Here is a 23510-nt window from a genome sequence, read left to right as displayed (position 1 = left end):
GCAAATTAATATAACTATCCAATGTCATATATAAGTTTTCAAGAAGAATCATATGGTCACAGATATTGTCAATTTTAAACTTTTAGCACACACAGTCAAACATTTATACTCTGTGTATGATGTAAATGATTAGCAGTTACCTTCACCATTTGTCGATAGTGTTTTCTCCCCAAGTAGCCTCTCCACCATTTCTGTATAACAGTCATCATTTTATTTAAATACCTGAAATGTTAATTATGAGATGATTTTACTTTTTGACATTTTCAATATTTGTGGGGGAACTCATTGTTGAAATTTTCATTTTATAAATATTTGCATAATATTGACAGTAAGAGAGTCATCTCTGGTGTGGAAATCAATTATTTTTTTTAAAGATGGGAGGATTTGTTTGCTCCCTGCCCCACAATCTTAGCTCCATAAAGCCAGATCATAGTAGTATTAATGACATAGCATTAGTATTACAGGCTTTTAATCCCAACTCCTCTTAAATTTTCTCTAAATCCCCTTTCACCATTCAATTTGGAGGAAGAGAATTGGTACAGACAATATGTATTCATTTATGGATAGGAAAGTTTCTCTTCCTTTGGTAAAATCTTGTCCCTTACATCCTGTGGAATCAGACTTGATTTTCAAGTAGAATAGGAGAATCCTAAAATCATAAACTGTCCATTTTAAACCAAGAGAAAAAATTAATTAGTTATGCCATATTGTAAATTTTAAATGTTCATGTAAATGATGTGACATCATTATCATCATTTGCCAAATATGTTTAAGACCTTTGAAGACTTCTTTATAAAAAGAAAATGTCAATATCTATATTCAAGTCTGTTGAGATTTTACTGAGAATACCTATCTACATTAAATACTATAATTTATAATTAATGTTTCCATACTTATCCAAATAGTCAGACTGTTGGTCTGTCCCACTAACTTTTCAACTTTTGGAAGTTAATGGATTCTCCTATATGATCTCATCTTTTAGTTCACCTATTGTCCATCATTCTGGCTATATCACCAACACAACAGAGACAGACTATCTCTACTAAACTGCCATATGTCAATTTCTGAACTTCTTCAGTCTGTTAAATCAATATGCTTAGTTCTTTTTAAAAAATAAATATTTCAGCATTATGTATCATTTTTCTAAAAGATTGTTTTTAATTTATTCTTGCATAATAATTTTAAATGTTTAACAAAAGCAAATAATTGAACATTTTCAAGGAAATCCATTATATATATGAACTTTCAATAAAAAAAACAATATACCTGATATAAGCCCGTACTCGACATCCTCGAAACCAGCTCTGTATTTTGACTGCTGCCTTATATTCCTTTTTTCTATATCCATCTACAGTCCTGAAAACATTGTTTTAAAAAGCATTCTGTAAATTCAATTTCAGTTTTGATACAAAGTCAGTCTGTTAAACTTAGTATTTACTTTTTTCATTAAGATAATTATAATTCAAATGTCATTTTAACAAAATTAAATCCTAAGTAAAGCATTTCAAACATCATAAGCTATATTTCAAAATGAACCTTTTTCTAAGAGGGCATCTGCTTTCAATGGGTTTACTTTTTCCTTTTTATAATCACCTTTTTTGCAACTAAATAGTGAATATTTTTATGTAATAGAAATGAATACATGAATACATATTTATGATTCTTTTAGAATACTAATGTACAAGTAATCAGGAAAAAAAATTTAACCCCCAAAATCTATTTTATTAATTCCTGTAAACATAACATGAAAATGCATTTTTCACTTAAGTGACCAAGTCAATTATTCCTAAGTAAAATAAATCTTACATAATGTCAGTATAAATATAATCTTTAGAAAGGCCACTGAAGTTATATGAGGAAGGAAGCCATGCTCTGATACTTGTAAAAGATATATTTGATTAAAGGTGGAAAGTTTGAGGCAAGTGTTTTCTAAATTTTATTCACCTCCAACATGCATACTTGAGCAAATATTATAAAATTGTGTCCTGGCTACAACACAGTAAACTAAAAGATAATTCCTATGCTCTGCCAAATAATTCTCCCCTCCAAATGTCCATCAAAAAATTAATTATTCCCTTCCAGATAGTTATTATTCAATTTTGAGAAGGTAAGAAATGTCAGAAAGTTGTGAAGAATGCTTACTCCATTTCCACCTACTTCCTTTTCCCACACATATCCCAAGTTTTTTCATTATGTTCTTTAAAATTGTTATTCTATTTATCTTGCACACCCAACAACATTGATTGTGGATCCAAGAAGATAAAAAAAAAAGACCTTATTCAATTGAGTGGAAACAATGAAATAAATGCTGATTCCAAATTTAACTTTCAATCGCTATGGGACTAAGCAGTTCTAATTTAGCAAAAACAGTAGTAAGACAATTTATCAGCCTGGATTTATTATTCGTCCTCAGAGGGCAAATATTATTCATTTATTAATGCTCCCCACCTCCAGTTTACCTTAAAATGGTGATAGAGTAATTCATAAACTATTTCTGAGTTTTTTGAAGGGATCTTAGAGTTCTTGGGGCAATAATTCCTTTCTTTTGGTCCATTTTTTGATGTATTAGGAAGACAAGGAGACCAAAAAATTTTAACTACTTTGAGCTAGATGTCTCAATTTTCATCCTTCAGTTATGGCCCCTGGTATCAGACTAGGAACTTCAGAGAATTTTATTTTCTCTAAATCCTTGGAATCTACTCCTGTGTTTTAAATCTGCTGGCCACTTTAGCCTAAATGATACCTGGAGTTTGAAAAGGGAGAAGCCTAATATAATGAGAAGGAAGATTCTTTAAGAAATAAAGTTCTCTTGCTTTAGGAGTATTGTAGAGCTAGATATATTCTTATTTCAAAATTGTTTCTTTTAGTATGAGTTGTTTTCTGAGACTTCTCTTTTTGTCTTTTAAGGGAAATGACTTTTTAAATGGAGAATTTTTTCTTTAGGGTTGTTTTAATTTAATTTTTAAATTAATTCATAAATAAGGAAGATTAAAAATAATTTTAAATGCATTAAATTGGATCCAGGAAGCTAGAAGTAAATGTCATGATGATGCTTTTATCAAGTACCTACTATGTTCCAGGCATTGTGCTAAGCATTACGGATATAGAAAGAAACAAAAAACAGTCCTTGCCTTCAAAGAACTCATAGTCTTAGAGAAGACAACAAATATATACAAATAGGCTGTGTACAAGATAAATAAGAAATAATTAACAGTCTAGCTCTGAGATCCTTGACCTTACTGAAATTCTGTGATCTATTATTCTTGGTTAATAACACATACCTGCCTATTCCTCCAACAAATTATTATTGAGCCATCACTCTAAATAGACATTATGCAGAGAGTGAGGATAAAAAGGAATATAAGAGGAAGTTACTGTTCTTGAAGAACTTACAATCTAGTAAGGGCAATGGACACATGTTTTTAACTATTAATAGAAGAACAAATTTGGAATCATATGATGGATAAAAATAAAATTCTATTAAAGTTAATAGAAGATAGAAATAAATCCCATGTTTACAGATAGAACGTATAATTTGAGCTGAACCTTGATAAGGCTGGGGATATTTTAGGCAGAGGAAACCATTTTTGCAAAAGGCTGTGGAGAGTGGGAAAACATAAGGTTCATTCAATATATGAGGAGTTCAGTTTGGCCCAAACTGAGAATTTTCATAGAGGTTATTTAGTGTCATTTAAGGCTGGGACAAGATTGAAGTGGTTCTTAAATTTCAGGCTAAGGCAATGCGATCTTTTCAAATCTCACTAAATTTCTTACCATCCCATTTAACACAGTATTTTTTCCCTTTCCTCAACTTCCATAGCTTCTCCCCTTCCTTAGGCCTCTCAGCAGAGAATTTTGCCTCAGATTTTCCTAAAAACTCAGAAGCCATTTGTTAAGAGCTCCCTTTTTTGCCCTGCTCCTTATCTCATATCACAGATTTCTTCTGACATTATATCTCCTTTTTAGCTCCTGTCCCACATGAAGAGGTAGTCATTCTCTTTGCCAAAACAAAATCTATCATCTCTACTCTCATGTATTCTGCCATCTCTCTTATCTATTTGTTATCTCCTTATTGCTTACAAACATGTCCAAGTCTCCCTTAAAAACATTCACTTGATCTAACATTCCCCATAATTAGCTCATATCTCTCCTCCTTTTGTGATTAAACTCCTTGAGATAATGGCCACTACTTCTTTTCTCTTTCTTCCTAGTGCTGGCTTGAGATCAGTCCTCTCTTCAAAACCACTGATTTCTTAATTGACAACTCCAATGGTCGTTCCTCAGTGCTCGTCCTTCATTTCTTACCAGTTCATGATACTGCCAGTCACCTTCTTTTACATAATATTCTTCTCTCTAGGTTTCCATGATGTTATTCTATCCTGATTGTCCTCCTGTCTCTCAAAATCTTTTTAGGATTTTCATCAAGATCATGCTCCCTAAGGGTTGGTGTGTTCAAGAACTCTTTCCTAGACTGTCTTCTCTTCTATATAATTTAAATTGATGATCTTATTGTCTTCCATAGATTCAATTATCATATCTATGTTGATGGTTCTCAGATTTACTTTTCCAGACCTCAATCCTCTCCTAAATTTCAGAGGCATGTTATTATTATTATTATTATTATTATTATTATTATTATTATTATTATTATTATTAGCCTGTCCATTAGTATTAAGAAGAGTTTGATCAACAGGACCAAAAACTAATGAGAGATCACAAAGAGAGATCACATTTTAAATTCAATATGTCTGAAACCCAACTCATTATTCCCCCCACCAAAACTGTCTAATTTTCTCAACTTCTCTATTATTGTTGAAGGTACCACGTTTTCAATCACCCAGACTTACAACCCAAGTGTTATACTCTACTCTTTATTCTTTCTCTAAACCCATTTTCCATTCTGTTGCTAAGCCCAGTTAACTTTACATTTGTAGCACTTTTCGTATATTCCCTCCTTCTCTTTCCTAACATTGTTACCACTCCTGTGCAGGTTTTAATCAAATCATATCCAAAGTATAGCAGTAGACTTTTGGCTAGTCTCTGAACACCAAGTCTCCCACCATTCTAGTCCATTTTCCATTCAGCTGTCAAATTAATCTTCCTAAAATGCAGGTCTGATCTTTTGCCTTTCTCCCTGCATTCAATAAAATCCAGTGGATCCCCATCTCCTTCAATATAAAAAAAATATTTTTAGCACTTTAACCTTTCAAAACCTTGATCCTTCCACATTTCTATTCATCTCACAATTTACTATCACATATTATGTGACCAAGTGAAACTGGTTTCACTGCGTTCTTTTTTTTTTTTTAGATGATCCACTATTTCTTAACTGTAAACATTTTCTTTGGAAACCTCCAAAGTCCAGTTCTCCCAATTTTCCCTCCTCCTGTCTGCCTACTAGCTTCCTTAGCTTTTATTGAGATCCAACAAAAATATCCTCCCTTCCATAAAAAAAAAAATCTCTTCCTAAACCTCAAACCCTGTTAATGCTAATGCCTTCCTTTGGCTCATTATTTTCAATGTAACTTGCATATGGCAAGTAGGGTTTTATTCCAAGAATGCAGGGATAGTTCAGTTTGGGAAAACTACTAGCATAACTGACTCTATCAATAACAAAACAAACAAAATTAACAGGATTTTCTCAACAGATGCAAAAAGAAAAAGCTTTTGACAAAATATAACATCCATTATTAAAAACAGAAGAGTTGGAATGAATATGGTGGATCAGAAGCACAGAAAGTTGGAATTGCTCTGAGAATCCTCTGAAACCAACCTTAAAATAGCTCCTCAAAAATACTGTAGTGATATAACCAACCAAAGGACAGAGTGAAGCAACTCTTCAGCAGAAAACAACTTGGAAGGTAGACAGAGAGGGTCTATTTCTCTTGGGCTAGAAAGGAGAGTTTATGGAAACAAAACCTGGGCATAGGCCAACCTTGGGACATTGAGAACCTACCTATACCAATTGCAGAGCACCCCATGCCCAGCCTTGGAAGTTCCAAGCTCAAGCATAAGACTGCAGTGAGGCCCCAAAGCCTAATGCAAGGAAGTTGGTGGAACCTGGGCTGTCCAAGTCTAATGGGAAGCCCAGAGGCCCTGAAAAAGTCACAAGCTCCATTACAATACAGTAAACAGTTCATCAGGGTAGTGTCATCCCCAGAGCAAGGCACTGAGCCTATGTCAAAGTTAGCAACAAAGACCCAAACCACAGCATAACCCCAATACATGTTAGTTTGCCCCTGACTAATGCTAACTTAAGGGGAAATCCCAAGTCCCAGGGCAAAGCATTATGTCTTTGGTCCATGTAAGACCAGAGTAAGTCCCAGAGTCCCATACAGACTTAAAGTTAGGCCCTAAACCCCAGCATAAGGTAGCTAGTTTACACACAGTCCCAAGAGGATATTGAATCAGCACTGGAGTGGAGGGGGGGTTGTCTTTCAGAGCTCCCCACCCATGGACCATGGTACTGAAGGACTTAAATACACAGAAACTCAGAACTATAGCTGAGGATACCTGCAAGGAAAAACTCAAGCTTAAGAGAATGCAACTGCTACCCTAAGAACAGAGCCTGACGGGGCTTCCGGTCAAGATGGCAGCTTAGAGAAAGCTAAAGTCCAGATCTCCTGAAACCCTTCTTTACTGATCTCAAACTGAATGCTCCTAGGACACTGAAATTCAAAACGATCAACAGCATAGACCCTGGGAGTCCTCCTCCTGGACCTGGACCTGAATCAAAAGGTACGCCCCCCCCCCCAAAAGCCAGAACCTGAGACAACTGGGACCTAAGGGGCAGGCAGAAGGAAGGTCCTAGGACCCATCCCCCCCCCCCCAACACAGAGCACTGAGTCCGAGGCAGCAGAGGCAACCTCAGAGCCCCACGGCCTGCTATTCTGAAGGTTGCTTCCTGAAAACAACCTGACCCAGTCGAGGGGGCACCCAGACAGCAGGGAAACAGAAAGGGACGGGGGAGCTCATAACCCCCTGGGAGGAGCCCTCGGAGCTCCGGGAAGCCGAGGCCCCTCCACCTAAGAGAGCAGGATCTTGTGGAACAACAGCAACCCTAAGGGCTGGCAAAAGGGCCTCAGGAGCCGGCTATTCTGAAAGCCACATTCTGAAAACAACCTGACCCAGTCGAGGGGGCACCCAGACAGCAGGGAAACAGAGAGATGGGGGAGCTCCTAACCCCCTGGCTGGATCCTTCCATCAGAATCTCAATTCAACCCAGGGAAAGCTAAAATTCTTATCAGGAGCCCTCCCCCAGAGCTCCGGGAAGCCGTGGCCCTTCCCCCTCAGAGAGCAGGGTCTTCAGAAACAACAGTAACCATCAGGGCTGGCAAAAGGACCCCTGGGCTGGCTATTCTGAAGGCCGCACCCTGAAAACAACCTGACCCAGTCAAGGGAGCACCCAGACAGCAGGGAAAAAGAGAAAGACTGGGGAGCTCGTAACCCCCTGGCTGGATCCTTCCATCAGAATCTCAGTTCAACCCAGGGAAAGCTAATCTTCTTATCAGGAGCCCTCCCCCAGAGCTCCGGGAAATGCGGCCCCTCCCCCTCAGAGAGCAGGTTCTTCAGAAACAACAGTAACCTTCAGGGATGGCAAAAGGACCACAGGGCCAGCTATTCAGAAGGCCACATTCTGAAAACAACCTGACCCAGTCGAGGGGGCACCCAGAGAGCAGGGAAACAGAGAGATGGGGGGAGGTTATAACCCCCTGGCTGGATCCCTCCATCCCAGTCTCAGGTCCCTGCCTCACGGCACGCTCAATTCAACCCAGGGACACATCAGCAATTCCTGGCTTCCCCAGAAAGACAGAACTACAACTTCATAGAAAGGACAATCTGCCTGGGACTAAAACCTCTGAACACCAGACAGAGATAAGAAAAGCTAATCCTCCCCACTCACATAGAGATGGCAAACTACACTGAAGCACAAAAGCCCCCAAATTCCAAAAGAAACAAGAAGAAGGGGGCAAATTTGGACACATTTTATGGAGCAAAAATACAAAACACAGAGGAGACAGAAGAGGAAACACAAGCAAATGCTCCTAAACCCTCCAAAGGAAATGGAAACTCTCCACAAACCCATGAAGAATTTGAATCAGAAATGATCAAAAAGATGGAAGCCTTCTGAGAGGAAAAGTGGGAAATAATGCAAAAGAAATTCACGCATCTACAAAACCAGTATGACCAAACTGAAAAGGAAAACCAGGCCTTAAAACAAGAACTAATAAAGCAAAACCAAAAGGCCAAGAAATTAGAAGAGAACATAAAATATCTCACTGACAAGGTGACAGATTTGTAAAATAGAGGGAGAAGAGATAACTTAAGAATAATTAGACTTCCAGAAAAGCCGGAAATAAACAGCAAACTTGACATCGTAATACAAGATATAATTAAAGAAAATTGCCCAGAGATTCTAGAATAAGGGGGCAATACAGCCACTGACAGAGCTCACAGAACACCCTCTACACTAAACCCCCAAAAGACAACTCCCAGGAATGTAATTGCCAAATTCCAAAGCTCTCAAACAAAAGAAAAAATCCTACAAGAAGCCAGAAAAAGACAATTTAGATATAAAGGAATGCCAATCAGGGTCACACAAGACCTTGCAAGTTCCACTCTGAATGATCATAAGACATGGAACATGATCTTCAGAAAGGCAAGAGAGCTGGGTCTTCAACCAAGAATCAGCTATCCAGCAAAACTGACTATATACTTCCAAGCGAAAGTATGGGCATTCAACAAAATAGAAGATTTCCAACTTTTTGCAATGAAAAGACCAGAGCTCTGTGGAAAGTTCCGATATCAAAAATCAAAGAGCATGGAATACCTGAAAAGGTAAATAAGAAGGAAAGGGAAAAGGAGAAAAATCTTATCTTCTTCTTTTACTCAAACTCTCTTCTATAAGGACTACATTTATATCAATCTATGTATACTAACATGTGGGGAAAATGTAATGTGTAAATAGGGGGGAAAGAAAGACCAAATAGAATAATCTTTCTCACACAAAGATTCACACAGGAAGGGGAGGGAAAGAAAACTCTTATAAAAAGGAGAGGAAGAGAGTTTTTACTTAAACCTTACTCTCAGGGAAATCAACTCTGAGAGGGAAGAAAATCAAGATCCATTGGGATCTTGAATTCTATCTTACCCAATAAGGGTAGGGAGAAGGGAAAACCAAGGGGGGGAGGGGGAGAGGGAAAAACAAAAGGGGAGGGAAAGAGAGGGGGGAGCGGGAGGGAAAAAAGAGAGGGACTAAAAAGGGAAACATATTAAGGGAGGGGACAAGGGGGACCAATTTAAAGTAAATCACTGGACTAAAAGGTAGAGCTGAAGAAAAAAAGGTTAGAATTAGGGAAGGTTATCAAAATGCCAGGGAGTCCACAAATGACAGTCATAAGTTTGAACGTGAATGGAATGAACTCACCCATAAAACATAGACGAATAGCAGAATGGATTAGAATCCAAAACCCTACCATATGTTGTCTCCAAGAAACACACATGAGGCGGGTTGACACCCACAAGGTCAGAATTAAAGGATGGAGTAAGACCTTCTTGGCCTCAACTGACAGAAAGAAGGCAGGAGTGGTAATCATGATATCTGATAAAGCCAAAGCAAAAATAGATCTGATCAAAAGGGATAGGGAAGGTAATTATATTTTGTTAAAAGGGACTTTAGATAATGAGGAAATATCACTAATCAACAGGTATGCACCAAATAATAAAACACCCAGATTTCTAATGGAGAAACTAGGAGAATTGAAGGAAGAAATAGACAGTAAAACCATATCAGTGGGAGACTTGAACCAACCATTATCAAATTTAGATAAATCAAATCAAAAAATAAATAAGAAAGAGGTAAGAGAAGTGAATGAAATCTTAGAAAAATTAGAATTAATAGACATATGGAGAAAAATAAATATGGATAAAAAGTAATACACCTTCTCAGCACCACATGGCACACTCACAAAAATTGACCATACATTAGGTCACGGAAACATAGCACACAAATGCAGAAAAGCAGAAATAATAAATGCAGCCTTCTCAGATCACAAGGCAATAAAAATAATGATCAGTAATGGTACATGGAAAACCAAATAAAAAACTAACTGGAAATTAAACAATATGATACTCCAAAATCATTTAGTTAGAGAAGAAATCATAGAAACAATTAACAATTTCATCGAGGAAAATGACAGTGGAGAGACATCCTTTCAAACCTTTTGGGATGCAGCCAAAGCAGTAATCAGAGGTAAATTCATATCCCTGAGTGCATATATTAACAAACTAGAGAGAGCAGAGATCAATCAATTGGAAATGCAAATAAAAAAACTCGAAAGCGATCAAATTAAAAACCCCCAGCAGAAAACCAAACTAGAAATCCTAACAATTAAGGGAGAAATTAATAAAATCGAAAGTGATAGAACTATTGATTTAATAAATAAGACAAGAAGCTGGTACTTTGAAAAAACAAACAAAATAGACAAAGTACTGGTCAATCTAATTAAAAAAAGGAAGGAAGAAAAGCAAATTAACAGCATCAAAGATGAAAAGGGGGACATCACCTCCAATGAAGAGGAAATTAAGGCAATCATTAAAAATTACTTTGCCCAATTATATGGCAATAAATAAACCAATTTAGGTGATATGGATGAATATATACAAAAATACAAACTGCCTAGACTAACAGAAGAAGAAATAGAATTCTAAAATAATACCATATCAGAAAATGAAATCCAACAGCCATCAAAGAACTTCCTAAGAAAAAATCCCCAAGGCCTGATGGATTCACCAGTGAATTCTATCAAACATTCAGAGAACAGTTAATCCCAATACTATACAAACTATTTGACATAATAAACAAAGAGGGAATTCTACCAAATTCCTTTTATGACACAAACATGGTACTGATTCCAAAACTAGGCAGGTCAAAAACAGAGAAAGAAAACTATAGACCAATCTCCCTAATGAATATAGATGCAAAAATCTTAAATAGGATACTAGCAAAAAGACTCCAGCAAGTGATCAGAAGGGTCATCCACCATGATCAACTAGGATTTATCCCAGGGATGCAGGGCTGGTTCAATATTAGGAAAACCATCCACATAATTGACCACATCAACAAGCAAACCAACAAGAACCACATGATTATCTCAATAGATGCAGAAAAAGCCTTTGATAAAATACAACACCCATTCCTATTAAAAACACTAGAAAGCATAGGAATAGAAGGGTCATTCCTAAAAATAATAAACAGTATATATCTAAAACCATCAGCTAATATCATCTGCAATGGGGATAAACTAGATGCATTCCCAATAAGATCGGAGTGAAACAAGGATGCCCATTATCACCTCTACTATTTGACATTGTACTAGAAACACTAGCAGTAGCAATTAGAGAAGAAAAAGAAATTGAAGGCATCAAAATAGGCAAGGAGGAGACCAAGTTATCACTCTTTGCAGATGACATGATGGTCTGCTTAAAGAATCCTAGAGATTCAACCAAAAAGCTAATTGAAATAATCAACAACTTTAGCAAAGTTGCAGGATACAAAATAAACCCACATAAGTCATCAGCATTTCTATATATCTCCAACACAGCTCAGCAGCAAAAACTAGAAAGAGAAATCCGATTCAAAATCACCTTAGACAAAATAAAATACCTAGGAATCTATCTCCCGAGACAAACACAGGAACTATATGAACACAACTACAAAACACTCTCCACACAACTAAAACTAGACTTGAGCAATTGGAAAAACATTAACTGCTCATGGATGGGACGAGCCAATATAATAAAAATGAACATCCTACCCACACTTATTTATCTATTTAGTGCCATACCCATTGAACTCCCAAAATATTTCTTTACTGATTTAGAAAAAACCATAACAAAATTCATCTGGAATAACAAAAGATCAAGGATATCCAGGGAAATAATGAAAAAAAAAACACATATGATGGGGGCCTTGCAGTCCCAGACCTTAAACTATATTACAAAGCAGCAGTCATCAAAACAATTTGGCACTGGCTAAGAGACAGAAAGGACGATCAGTGGAATAGACTGGGGGAAAGAGACCTCAGCAAGACAGTATACGATAAACCCAAAGATCCCAGCTTTTGGGACAAAAATCCACTATTCGATAAAAACTGCTGGGAAAATTGGAAGACAGTATGGGAGAGATTAGGAATAGATCAATACCTCACACCCTACACCAAGATAAATTCAAAATGGGTGAATGACTTAAACATAAAGAAGGAAACCAGAAGTAAATTGGGTAAACACAGAATAGTATACATGTCAGACCTTTGGGAGGGCGAAGACTTTAAAACCAAGCAAGACATAGAAAGAGTCACAAAATGTAAAATAAATAATTTTGACTACATCAATTTAAAAGCTTTAGTACAAACAAAACCAATGTAACTAAAATCAGAAGGGAAACAACAAATTGGGAAAAAAATCTTCATAGAAACCTCTGACAAAGATTTAATTACTCAAATTTATAAAGAGCTAAATCAATTGTAGAAAAAATCAAGCCATTCTCCAATTGATAAATGGGCAAGGGACATGGATAGGCAGTTCTCAGATAACGAAATCAAAACTATTAATAAGCACATGAAGAAGTGTTCTAAATCTCTTATAATCAGACAGATGCAAGTCAAAACAACTCTGAGGTATCACCTCACACCAAGCAGATTGGCCAACATGATAGCAAAGGAAAGTAATGAATGCTGGAGGGGATGTGGCAAAGTAGGGACATTAATTCATTGCTGGTGGAGTTGTGAACTGATCCAACCATTCTGGAGGGCAATTTGGAACTATGCCTAAAGGGTGACAAAAGAATATCTACCATTTGATCCAGCCATTGCACTGCTGGGTCTGTACCCCAAAGAGATAATGGACAAAAAGACTTGTACAAAAATATTCATAGCTGCACTCTTTGTTTTGTCCAAAAATTGGAAAACAAGGGTATGCTCATCAATTGGGGAATGTTTAAGCAAATTGTGGTATATGTTGGTGATGGAATACTATTGTGCTAAAAGAAATAATAAAGTGGAGGAATTCCATGGAGACTGGAACAACCTCCAGGAAGTGATGCAGAGCAAAAGGAGCAGAACCAGGAGAACATTGGACACAGAGACTAATACACTGTGGTATAATCAAATGTAATGGACTTCTCCATTAGTGGTGGTGTAATGTCTCTGAACAATCTGCAGGGATCTAGGAGAAAAAACACTATTCATAAGCAGAGGATAAACTGTGGGAGTAGAAACACCGAGGAAAAGCAACTGCCTGACTACAGCGATTGAGGGGACATGACAGAGGAGACTCTAAACGAATACTCTAATGCAAATATTAACAACATGGCAATGGGTTCGAATCAAGACATATGTGATACCCTGTGGAATCACGCGTCGGCTACTGGGGGGGGGAGGAAAAGAAAATGATCTTTGTCTTTAATTAATAATGCTTGGAAACGATCAAATAAAATATTATAAAATTAAAAAAAAACAGAGCCTGCCTTTAAGATGAAAGTAAAAATTAAAATAAAGAAGGCTGGGAAACTATGCAAAGAGAAAAATTCAACCAATGACAATTTTCATGGGGACAGAGAAGAGCAAGGAAAAACTCAGAAGATGACAATGAGATCAAAACAGACACATGCAAATCATCACAGAAAAATGGGGACTAATTTCAGACTCGGGAAGAGCTCAAAAAGGAATTCAAAAATCAAATAAGAAAGGCAGAAGAAAAATGGGGAGAAGAAATGAAAGTAAGGCAAAAAGAAAATAACAGCTTACACAGCAGAATTGGCCAAATAGAAAAAGAGGTAGAAAAATCCAATGAAGAAAAGAGTTTCATAAAAAGGCAAATTGAAGAAATGGAAAAAGAGGTTGAAAAGTTCATGGAAGAAACTCAATTCTTAAAAATTAGAATTGAGCAAATGGAAGCTAATTACTTCATCAGATATCAAGGAACAATACAACAAAATCAAAAGAGTAAAAAAATAGAAGAAAATATGAATATCTTATTTTAAAAACCACTGACCTAAAAATTCTGCTGCCTTGGTGGCTCTTGCTGAGGGAGGACCTCTGCAGTGGGGTTTTCTGCATTGGAGGGATTCTTCTGCCTTGGACTTCTGCATTGGTGATTGATTCTGTGCTGGTAAGTCTCTTGCTGAAGAGACTACCATGACTCCTGATTTGAGATCAGGACCTGTGGGAGCCTTTGTTGGAGTTGCCCTGGATTTCTTTGGATCAGCAATAATAGGGGAAATATCTGCCTGCATTTGACAGGGCAGTGAGGACCTTCACAAAACTGCAAAGAAACTATGGCTTAGTAGCAGAGCAAACAGTACTTTGGAAAAGGATATGGATGTGAAGTCACAAGGAGGTAGAGCAGCTAAGCAGTTGAAAGAATACCAGTTTTGGAGTCAGAAGTTCTATGTTCAAATCCTACAGCTGCTACTAACTACCTAGGTCAAGATGGTGGCTTAGATATAGCAACAGCTGAAAATTCCAAAAAAACCTCCCCCACCAATCAAAAATACAATACTTCCAGGGGACTGAAATCCAAATCTAATAATAGGATAGAGATAAGGAACCCTCCTCCTGGACCCAACTTAAAAGGTACACCCCCAAAAAAGTCTAAACTCTAAAACACATGACGTTAAGGGGAAGGAAGAAGGAAGGTCCAAGGATCCCTCCTCACCTACAACACTGAGCAACCAGTGGTGACTGGAATGACCAGGTAGGCAAGGTTGCTAGTCTGGAGGGAGCACTTTGCTGACAGAGCTGTGCCAGGCTCAGGGCGTAGAACACAGGCAGTTATAGGAGAAGCTCAGAGGAGGCAGCCCAGACACATCCAAGGTGCTCCATCCTGCCCCCCCCCCCGCTTTTTTCTGGAGGTTTTGGCCTCAGAGCACAGACAGATTTGCAGATCAACTCCTCAACCCTAGCTGAATCTCATCAATAAGAGCAAATAAGAAGCCTTAAGAGGGCAGGGAAGCTCAAGCTCCAACACCCCTCCCCACAGACTGATCTGAGAGCCTTGCTGACTAAGTCCCAAGGTCAAAAGCTGCAACAAACTACAGACAACAACATTGACAATAGGGCGGGAAGCCCAGATCCTTTTTAGCAGACACTGACAACAGGGTGGGAAGCCCAGATCCTTTTCAGTTTCTGCTGTCAGCCAGTTAAGATCTGACTAATCTGATCAAACAGCAGAACTGAGAAGAAACCCCTGATTCAGAACAGAACAGCTAAAACCCACAGATTCAGCACATAATGAGAGACGCAAGACTATAGACAACTATGGGGGAGGGGGAATTTGAGGGGGGGAAATATGAATACACAAGAGAAAGAGAAAAAAGAAATTACAATCGACAGCTTCTATCCAGGCAATGAACAAAGAGCAAATGAAACAGAGGAGGATCAAGAAATACCAAACAAAAACACAGAAACTCCAGCAAATTGGACATGGGCTTTGGAAGAACTCAATATACAATTCAAAAAACAATTAAGAGAGGCTGAAGACAACTGTGAAAAGAACTTAAAAAGAAAAATAAAACCTCTGGAAACAGAAAATAGTGTCTTTAAGGCCAAAATAAATCAGTTTGAAAATGAAGCAAAGGAGATGAAAGATCAGAAGGAAAAGGGTGACCAAAGAGGAAGGAATAAAATTCAGTCTTTAAAAACTGGAATCCAACAACTAGAAGCAAACTAATTCACAAGGAAGAAGGCAACTATAAAAAAAATCAAAAGAATGAAAAAATTGAGGAAAATATGAAACACCTTATCTACAAAATGGAAGATTTAGAAAACAGGTTCAGGAGAGTCAACTTAAGAATCATTGGTCTACCGGAAGATCATGACAAAAGAAAAAAGCCTGGACATCATTCTACAGGCAATTATCCAAGAAATCTGCCCGGATATTTTAGAGCAATAGAGAAAAGTGGAGATTGAAAGAATCCACAAATCACCTCCTGTACTTAATCTCCAACTGACAACACCCAGAAATGTTATAGTCAAATTCAAGAACTATCAGACCAAGGAAAAAATATTACAAGCTGATAAGAAAAAGTCATTGAGATACTATGAAACCACAGTAAGGATAACACAGGATCTGGCTGCATCTACACTGAAGGACTGAAAGGCATGGAATATGATATTCTGGAAAGCAAGGGAACTAGGTCTGCAACCAAGAATCAACTACCCAGCAAAACTGACTATATTCTTACAAGGGAATGTATGACCACTTAATAAAATGGAAAGACTTTGAAGCATTCATAAAGAAAAGGCAGGATGTGAACAGAAAATTTGATGCCCAAACACAGAATTCTAGAGAATCACCAAAAGGTAATTAAGACAGAGAAAAAAAAATTTTAAGGGCCCTATAAGTTAAAATGATATATATCCTTACAAAAAAAAATAGGATATTGGTAACTCTTAAAAATTGTTATTTTTACCTGGGGAGCTGGAAGAAGTATACTAAGAGGGAACAGTGACAAACTGTATAGGTTAAAATGTCAAGACATAAATATGTATGTATGAATATATATATATATATATATATATATGTAAAAAGAGATTAATACTAAAAGAAATGGGAGGAGAAACAAAATGGGGTAAATTTATATGTCATAAAGAAGCACACGGTGGAGTGGGGGGAAAACAGCAATACACTAGAATGGTAAAGAGGTTGGAGATAGGAAATATTTAATTGTTACATGCACTGAAATTGACTCAAAGAGGGAAGAACAATCAAATCCATTGGTTCAGGGAACTGATCATACCCTGTAGAAAAGTAGAAAGTGAAATGAACAGACTGGTGGGGAAGACATCCATAAAAGGAAAGGGGGGGGGTAAAAAAAAGTAAAGAAAATGAGAGGGGAATAAGAAGAGAGGTGAATAGAAAGGGAAGTGAACTAAGGGTATGAATTAGGGGGACTGATTAAAAACAAAACACTGGTATAAAAGGAAATACTGAAAGAAGAAAGCACAGGACTAGGAATAGAAATCAAAATGTTGGGAAATGCACAACTGGTAATCATAACTTTGATTGTGAATGGAATGAACTCACCCATAAAATGCAAGCAAATAATATAGTGGTTTAGATACTAAAATTTCACCCTATGTTGTCTACAAACACACACACACACACACACACACACACACACACACACACACACATGAGGCAGGTAGACACAAACAGGGTAAAGGTAAAAGACTGGAGCAAAATCTATTAGGAATCAACTGAGAAAAAGGCAGGAATCTCAATCATGATGTCTGACAAAGCCAAAGTAAAAATCGATCTAGTCTAAAGAGATAGGGAAAGTAATTACATCCTGATAAAAAGCAGTATAGACAATAAGACAATATCAGTACTCAACATGTATGCACCAAATGGTATACCATCCAAATTTGAGAGGAGAGAAAATGGAGCTCAAGGATGAAATAGATAGAAAAAAATATACTAATGGGAGACCTGAACCTTCCTGTATTAGAACTAGGTATATCAAACCAAAAAATAAGTAAGAAAGAGGTAAGAGAAGTGAATGAAATCTTAGAAAAATTAGAGTTAGTAGATATGTGGTGAAAAATAAATAGGGACAAAAAGGAATACACCTTCTTTTCAGCAGCCAATGGTATATTCATAAAGATTGACCATGTACCAGGGCATAAAAAATGGCAAAGAAGTGCAAAAGAGCAGAAATAATAAATGCAACCCTTTCAGATCACAATACAATAAAAATAATAATCAGTAAGGGTACATGGAGAGGCAAATAAAAAATTAATTGGTAATTAAATAATATGATTCTCCAAAATTTGTTAAAGATCAAATCATAGAAACAATTAATAATTTCATTGAAGAAAATTACAATGATGAGACATCCTTTCAAAATCTATGGGATGCAGCCAAAGCAGTACTTAGGGGGATATTTATATACTTGAGTTAATATCTTAACAAATTAGGAAGGGCAGAGGTCAATAAATTGGGAATGAAAATTAAAAAACTAGAAAGTGGACAAATGAAAAATGCTCAGATTAAAACTAAATTAGAGATCCTACAAATGAAAGGAGAAATTAATAAAATTGAAAGTCAAAGAACTATTGATTTAATAAATAAGACTAGAAGCTGGTACTTTGAAAATCCTCCCCCCAAAAAGTAAACAAAGTACTGGTCAATATAATTAAAAAAAGGAAAGAAGAAAACCAAATTAACAATAGTATCAAAGATGAAAAGAGAGACCTCAGTTCTAATGAAGAGGAAATTAAGGAAATCATTAAAAACTGTTATGCCCAATTATATGGCAATAACTATGGCACTCTAGGTGATATGGATGAATATTTATAAAAATATAAATTTCCCATGTTAACAGAAGAAGAAATAGAATACCTAAATTACCCCATATCAGAAAAAGAAATTGAATAAGCCCTCAAAGAAGTCACTAAGAAAAAAATCCCCAGTGTCAGATGGATTCACAAATGAATTCTTTCAAACATTCAAAGAATAACTAATCCCAATATTATTAAAACTATTTGACAGAATAAGCAAGGAAGGAGTTCTACCAAATTCCCTTCGTGACATAAATATGGTACTGATTCAAAAGTCAGGCAGTCAAAAACAGAAAAAGAAAACTAAAGAATAATCTCCTTAATGAACACAGAGGCAAAAATCTTAAATAGAATACTAGCAAAAAGACTCCAGCAAGTGATTATGAGAGTCATTCATTATGACAAGGTGGGATTTATACCAGAAATGCAGGGATAGTTCATTATTGGGAAAACCATCCACATCATTGACCATATTAACAAGCAAACTGACAAAAATAACATGATTATCTCAATAGATGAAGAAAAAGCTTTTGACAAAATACAACATTAATTCCTATTGAAAACACTAGAAAGTATAGGAATAGAAGGGTCTTAACTAAAAATAATAAACTATATATACCTAAATCCATCAGCAAACATCATCTCCAATGGGGATAAACTAGAAGACTTCCCAATAATATCAGGAGTGAAAGAAGAATGCCCCTTATCATCTCTATTATTTAACATTGTAGTAGAAACACCAGCAGTAGCAATTAGAGAAAAAAAAGAATTGAGGGTATTAAAATAGGCAATGAGGAGACCAAGCTATCACTCTTTGCAGATGATATGATGGTCTACTTAAAGAATCCTAGAGAATCAAATAAAAAATCTAGTCAAAATGATCAACAACTTTAGCAAAGTTGCAGGATACAAAATAAATCTACATAAGTCATCAGAATTTCTATATATTTCCAACACATCTCAGCAGCAAGAATTAGAAAGAGAAATTCCATTTAAAATCACCCTACAGAATATAAAATACTCAGGAATCAATTTGTCTAGACAAACACAGGAACTATATGAACACAACTACAAAACACTCTCCACACAATTAACTAGACCTAAACAATTGCAGAAACATTGATTGCACATAGGTAGAATGAGCTAACATAATAAAAATGACAATCCTACCCAAATTAATTTATTTATTTAATGGCATACCAATTGAACTACTAAAAATATTTTTACTTAATTAGGAATAACCATAAGAAAGTTCATTTGGAAGATCAAAAGATCAAGGATATCCAGGGAAATCATGAAAAAAAAATGCAAAGGAAGGAGGCCTTACAGTCCCAAATCTCAAACTATACTATAAAGCAGTGGTCATCAAAACAATTTGGTACTGGCTAAGAGACAGAAAGGAAGGTCAGTGGAATGGACTTGGGGAAAGTGACCTCAGCAAGACAGTCTATGATAAGCACAAAGATCCCAGCTTCTGGGACCAAAATCCACTCTTTGATAAAAACTGCTGGGGAAATTGGAAGACAGTTATGGGAGAGATTAGGTTTGGATCAATATCTCACACTGTACACCAAGATAAACTTAGAATGGGTGAATGACCTGAATATAAAGAAGGAAACTGTAAGCAAATTAGGAGAACACAGAATAGTATACATGTCAGATCTTTGGGAAAGGAAAGACTTTAAAAGCAAGTAAGAGCTTGGAAAAAACACAAAATGTAAAATCAATAATTTTGATTACAACAAATTAAAAAGGTTTTGTACAAACAAAACCAATGCAACCAAAATTAGAAGGGAAGCAACAAATTTGGAAACAGTCTTCATAGCAAAAACCTCTGACAATGCTCTAAATACTCAAATTTATAAAGAGCTAAATCAATTGTATAAAAAAGCAAGCCATTCTCAAATTGATAAATGGGCAAGGGACATGAATAGGCCATTTTCAGTCAAATAAATCAAAAGTATTAATAAGCACATGAAAAAGTGTCCTAAATATCTTATGTTCAGAGAGATACAAATCAAAATAACTCTTAAGTATTACCTGACACCTAGCAGATTGGGTAACATGACAGCAATGGATAGTAATGAATACTGGAGGGAATGTGGCAAAATCAGAACATTAATGCATTGCTGGTGGAGTTGTGAATTGATCCAACCATTCTGGAGGGCAATTTGGAACTATGCCCAAAGGGCACTAAAAGACTGTCTGCCCTTTGATTCAGCTATAGCACTGCTGGGTTTGTACCCCAAAGAGATAATAAGGAAAAAGACTTGTACAAGAATATTCATAGCTTCGCTTTTTGTGGTGGTAAAAAATTGGAAAAAGAGGGGATGCCCTTCAATTATGGAAGGGCTAAGCAAATTGTGGTATATGTTGGTGATGGAATACTATTGTGCTCAAAGTAATAATAAACTGGAGGAATTCCATGGGAACTGGATATTAGAGTGGATTAAAAACCAGAATAGTATAATGTCATTTAAAAGAGGCAGGGAGACACATATAGATTAAATGTAAGTGAAAGGAGGAGAATTTATTGTGCTTCAAGTAATGTAATAAAAGAAGGAATCACAATCATGATCAAGGAAAATAGCTCTAAATAAAAGTGATAAGGAAGAAATTACATCCTGATAAAAGGTAATATAGACAATGAAGTAGTGTCAATACTTAACATATGTGTGCCAAAAGGTACATCTTCCAAAATATTAAAGGAAAAATTAAATGAGTTTTAGGAGAAAATAGACAGTAAAACTATACTATTGGGGACCTCAACCTTCCCCTCTTAAGAACTAGATAAATATAACCAAAAAATAAATGAGAAAGCAGTAAAGGACGTGAGTGACATTAGATTTAATAAATCTTTGGAGAAAACAGAATGGAGAAAAAAGGAATATATACCTTCTTTTCAGAATTGCATGACACATACAAAAAAATTGACCATGACCTAGGGCAAAAAACTACCACAACCGGGGTTAGCTGGGTAACTCAGTAGATTGAGAACCAGGTTTAAGGACATGAGGTCCTAGGTTCAAATCTGGATTTACACTTCCTAGATGTGTGACCCTAGGCAAGTCACTTGACCCCCATTGACTAGCCCTTACCACTCTTCTCCCTTGGAACCAATACACAGTATTAATTCCAAGAAAGAAGGTAAGGGTTTTAAAAAACAAATAAATAAAAAATTTCACAACCAAATGCAGAAAAGTAGAAATAATAAATGTATCCTTTTCAGATCATAATGCAATTTAATCAATGAATTCATTGAAAGAGAAATGTTTAAAGATTAATTGGAAAATAAATAATCTTATTCTTAAAAAATTGATTAGGTCAAAAATAAATTGCAGGAACAGTTAGTATCATTAAATGGAATGACAATGAGGGTGCACATATCAAAATTCATGGGATATAGCCAAAGCAGTACTTAGGGGGAAATTTATATCTCTGAATATTCATATTAATAAAATAGAGAATAATCAGATAAATAAATTTTTCAAAAAACTAAAAATAAAACTAGAAAAAGAACAAAATTTAAATCTCTAATTAAAGACTACATTGGAAATCCTAAAACTTAAAGGGGAAATTAATAAAATTGAAAGAAGGGAACTACTGAACTAATAAACTAATAAATAAGACTAGTATTCAGCTTTATGGGGGGGGATGAATAAAATAGACAAAGAATTGGTTAATTTGATTTTAAAAAGGACAGAATAAAATCAAATTACCAGTATCAAAACTGAAAAGGGTAAATTAACCACAAATGAGGGGGAAATTAAAGCAATCATTAGCAGCTATTTTGCCCAATTATATGACAATAAATCTGACAATCTAGGTGAAATGGATGAATATTTGAATACTTAAATAATCTCATTTCAGAAAAATAATTCAAACAGGCCATCATAGAACCCATTAAATAAAAATCCCCAGGGTGAAATGGATTCACAACTGAATTCTATCAAACTTTCAAAGAACAATTAAAGCCAATATAATGCCATAAATATATACGCATATATATATATATATATATATATATACACAAACTGTTTGGTAAAACAGGCAAAGGAGGAGTCCTATAAAATTCTTTTTATGACATGAATATGGTGCTGATACCTATGCCAGGAAGCACTAAAACAGGGAAAGAAAATTACAGACCAATTTTTCTTAATGAATATTGATGCAAAAATCTTAAATAAAATACTAGCAAAGAGATCCAAGCAATTTATCACAAGGACCATTCACTATGAACAGTTGGAATTTATACCAGGAATGCAAGGCTGGTTTAATATTAGGAAAACAATCAGCATAATTAACCATATCAGTCTCAAACCTAATAGAAATCATATGATTATCTCAATATGTGAAGAAAAAGCCTATACCTATTAAAACACTAGAAAATATAGGAATGAATGGTCTTTTCCTTAAAATTATAAGCATTATCTAATGCATTGCTAGTAGAGTTGTGAACTGATCTAATCATTCTGGAGGGCAATTTGGAACTGTGCCCAAAGGGCCATAAAACAATTTTTAAAAATCCTTTGATCCAGTAATACCACTACTAGGTCTATATTGCAAAGAGATCAAAAAAGGGGGGAAGTACCTACTTATACATAAATATTCCTAACAGTTGGTGTGGTAGCAAAGAATTTGAAACTGAGGGGATGTCCTTCAATTTGGGGAATGACTGAGCAGACTGTGGTATATGACAGTGATGGAATACTATTGTGCTGTAAGAAATGAAGAACAGTATGATTTCAGAAAAAATCCAAAAAAGATCTACATGAACTGATACAGCACCATACCAATCATATACTATCCAAAATTATTTCAGAGTGCTAGAAAAATAATAAGATTTATCTAAAAGAACAAAAGGCCAAGAATATAAATTGAATCAATGGAAAAAATATGAAAGAAGATGACTTAGCAATACTAGATATCAAACTATATTTTAAAATGGCAATAACCAAAACAATCTAGTATTGGCTAAGAAAAAGAGTAATTGATCAACAAAATAGGTTAGACATTCACACAATGGTAAATGATCACAGTAACCTAGTGTTCAACAAACCTAAAGATCCAAGCTTTGGGCAGCAGGGGGTATGTGTATGTTGTGGAATGTGTGTGAATCTTGCTGTTGAAAAAAAATTTCAAGGAAAACTGGAAAACCATGATAGAAAC

At 35.8% G+C, this 23510-nt stretch overlaps 1 protein-coding gene across 4 annotated transcripts in view; it reads right to left on the bottom strand.

Annotated features, from left to right (window-relative positions):
• SPATA17 (spermatogenesis associated 17) overlaps positions 1–23510 on the bottom strand; it is a 446142-nt gene that overhangs the window by 390412 nt on the left and 32220 nt on the right. For all 4 annotated transcript variants that reach the window (XM_007481412.3, XM_056815953.1, XM_056815952.1 and 1 more), the window contains exons 2-3: positions 1267–1356; positions 141–222 (exon numbers count right to left, since the gene is read on the bottom strand). In XM_007481412.3, coding sequence (XP_007481474.1) covers positions 141–222; positions 1267–1356 — 172 coding nt within the window. The remainder of the gene's footprint in view (positions 1–140; positions 223–1266; positions 1357–23510) is intronic.

The sequence above is a fragment of the Monodelphis domestica genome, chromosome 2, assembly GCF_027887165.1.
Source record: "Monodelphis domestica isolate mMonDom1 chromosome 2, mMonDom1.pri, whole genome shotgun sequence".
Taxonomy (NCBI): domain Eukaryota; kingdom Metazoa; phylum Chordata; class Mammalia; order Didelphimorphia; family Didelphidae; genus Monodelphis; species Monodelphis domestica.
The sequence above is the reverse complement of the archived record's forward strand: the minus strand, read 5'-3'. Positions and strand labels throughout refer to the sequence as shown.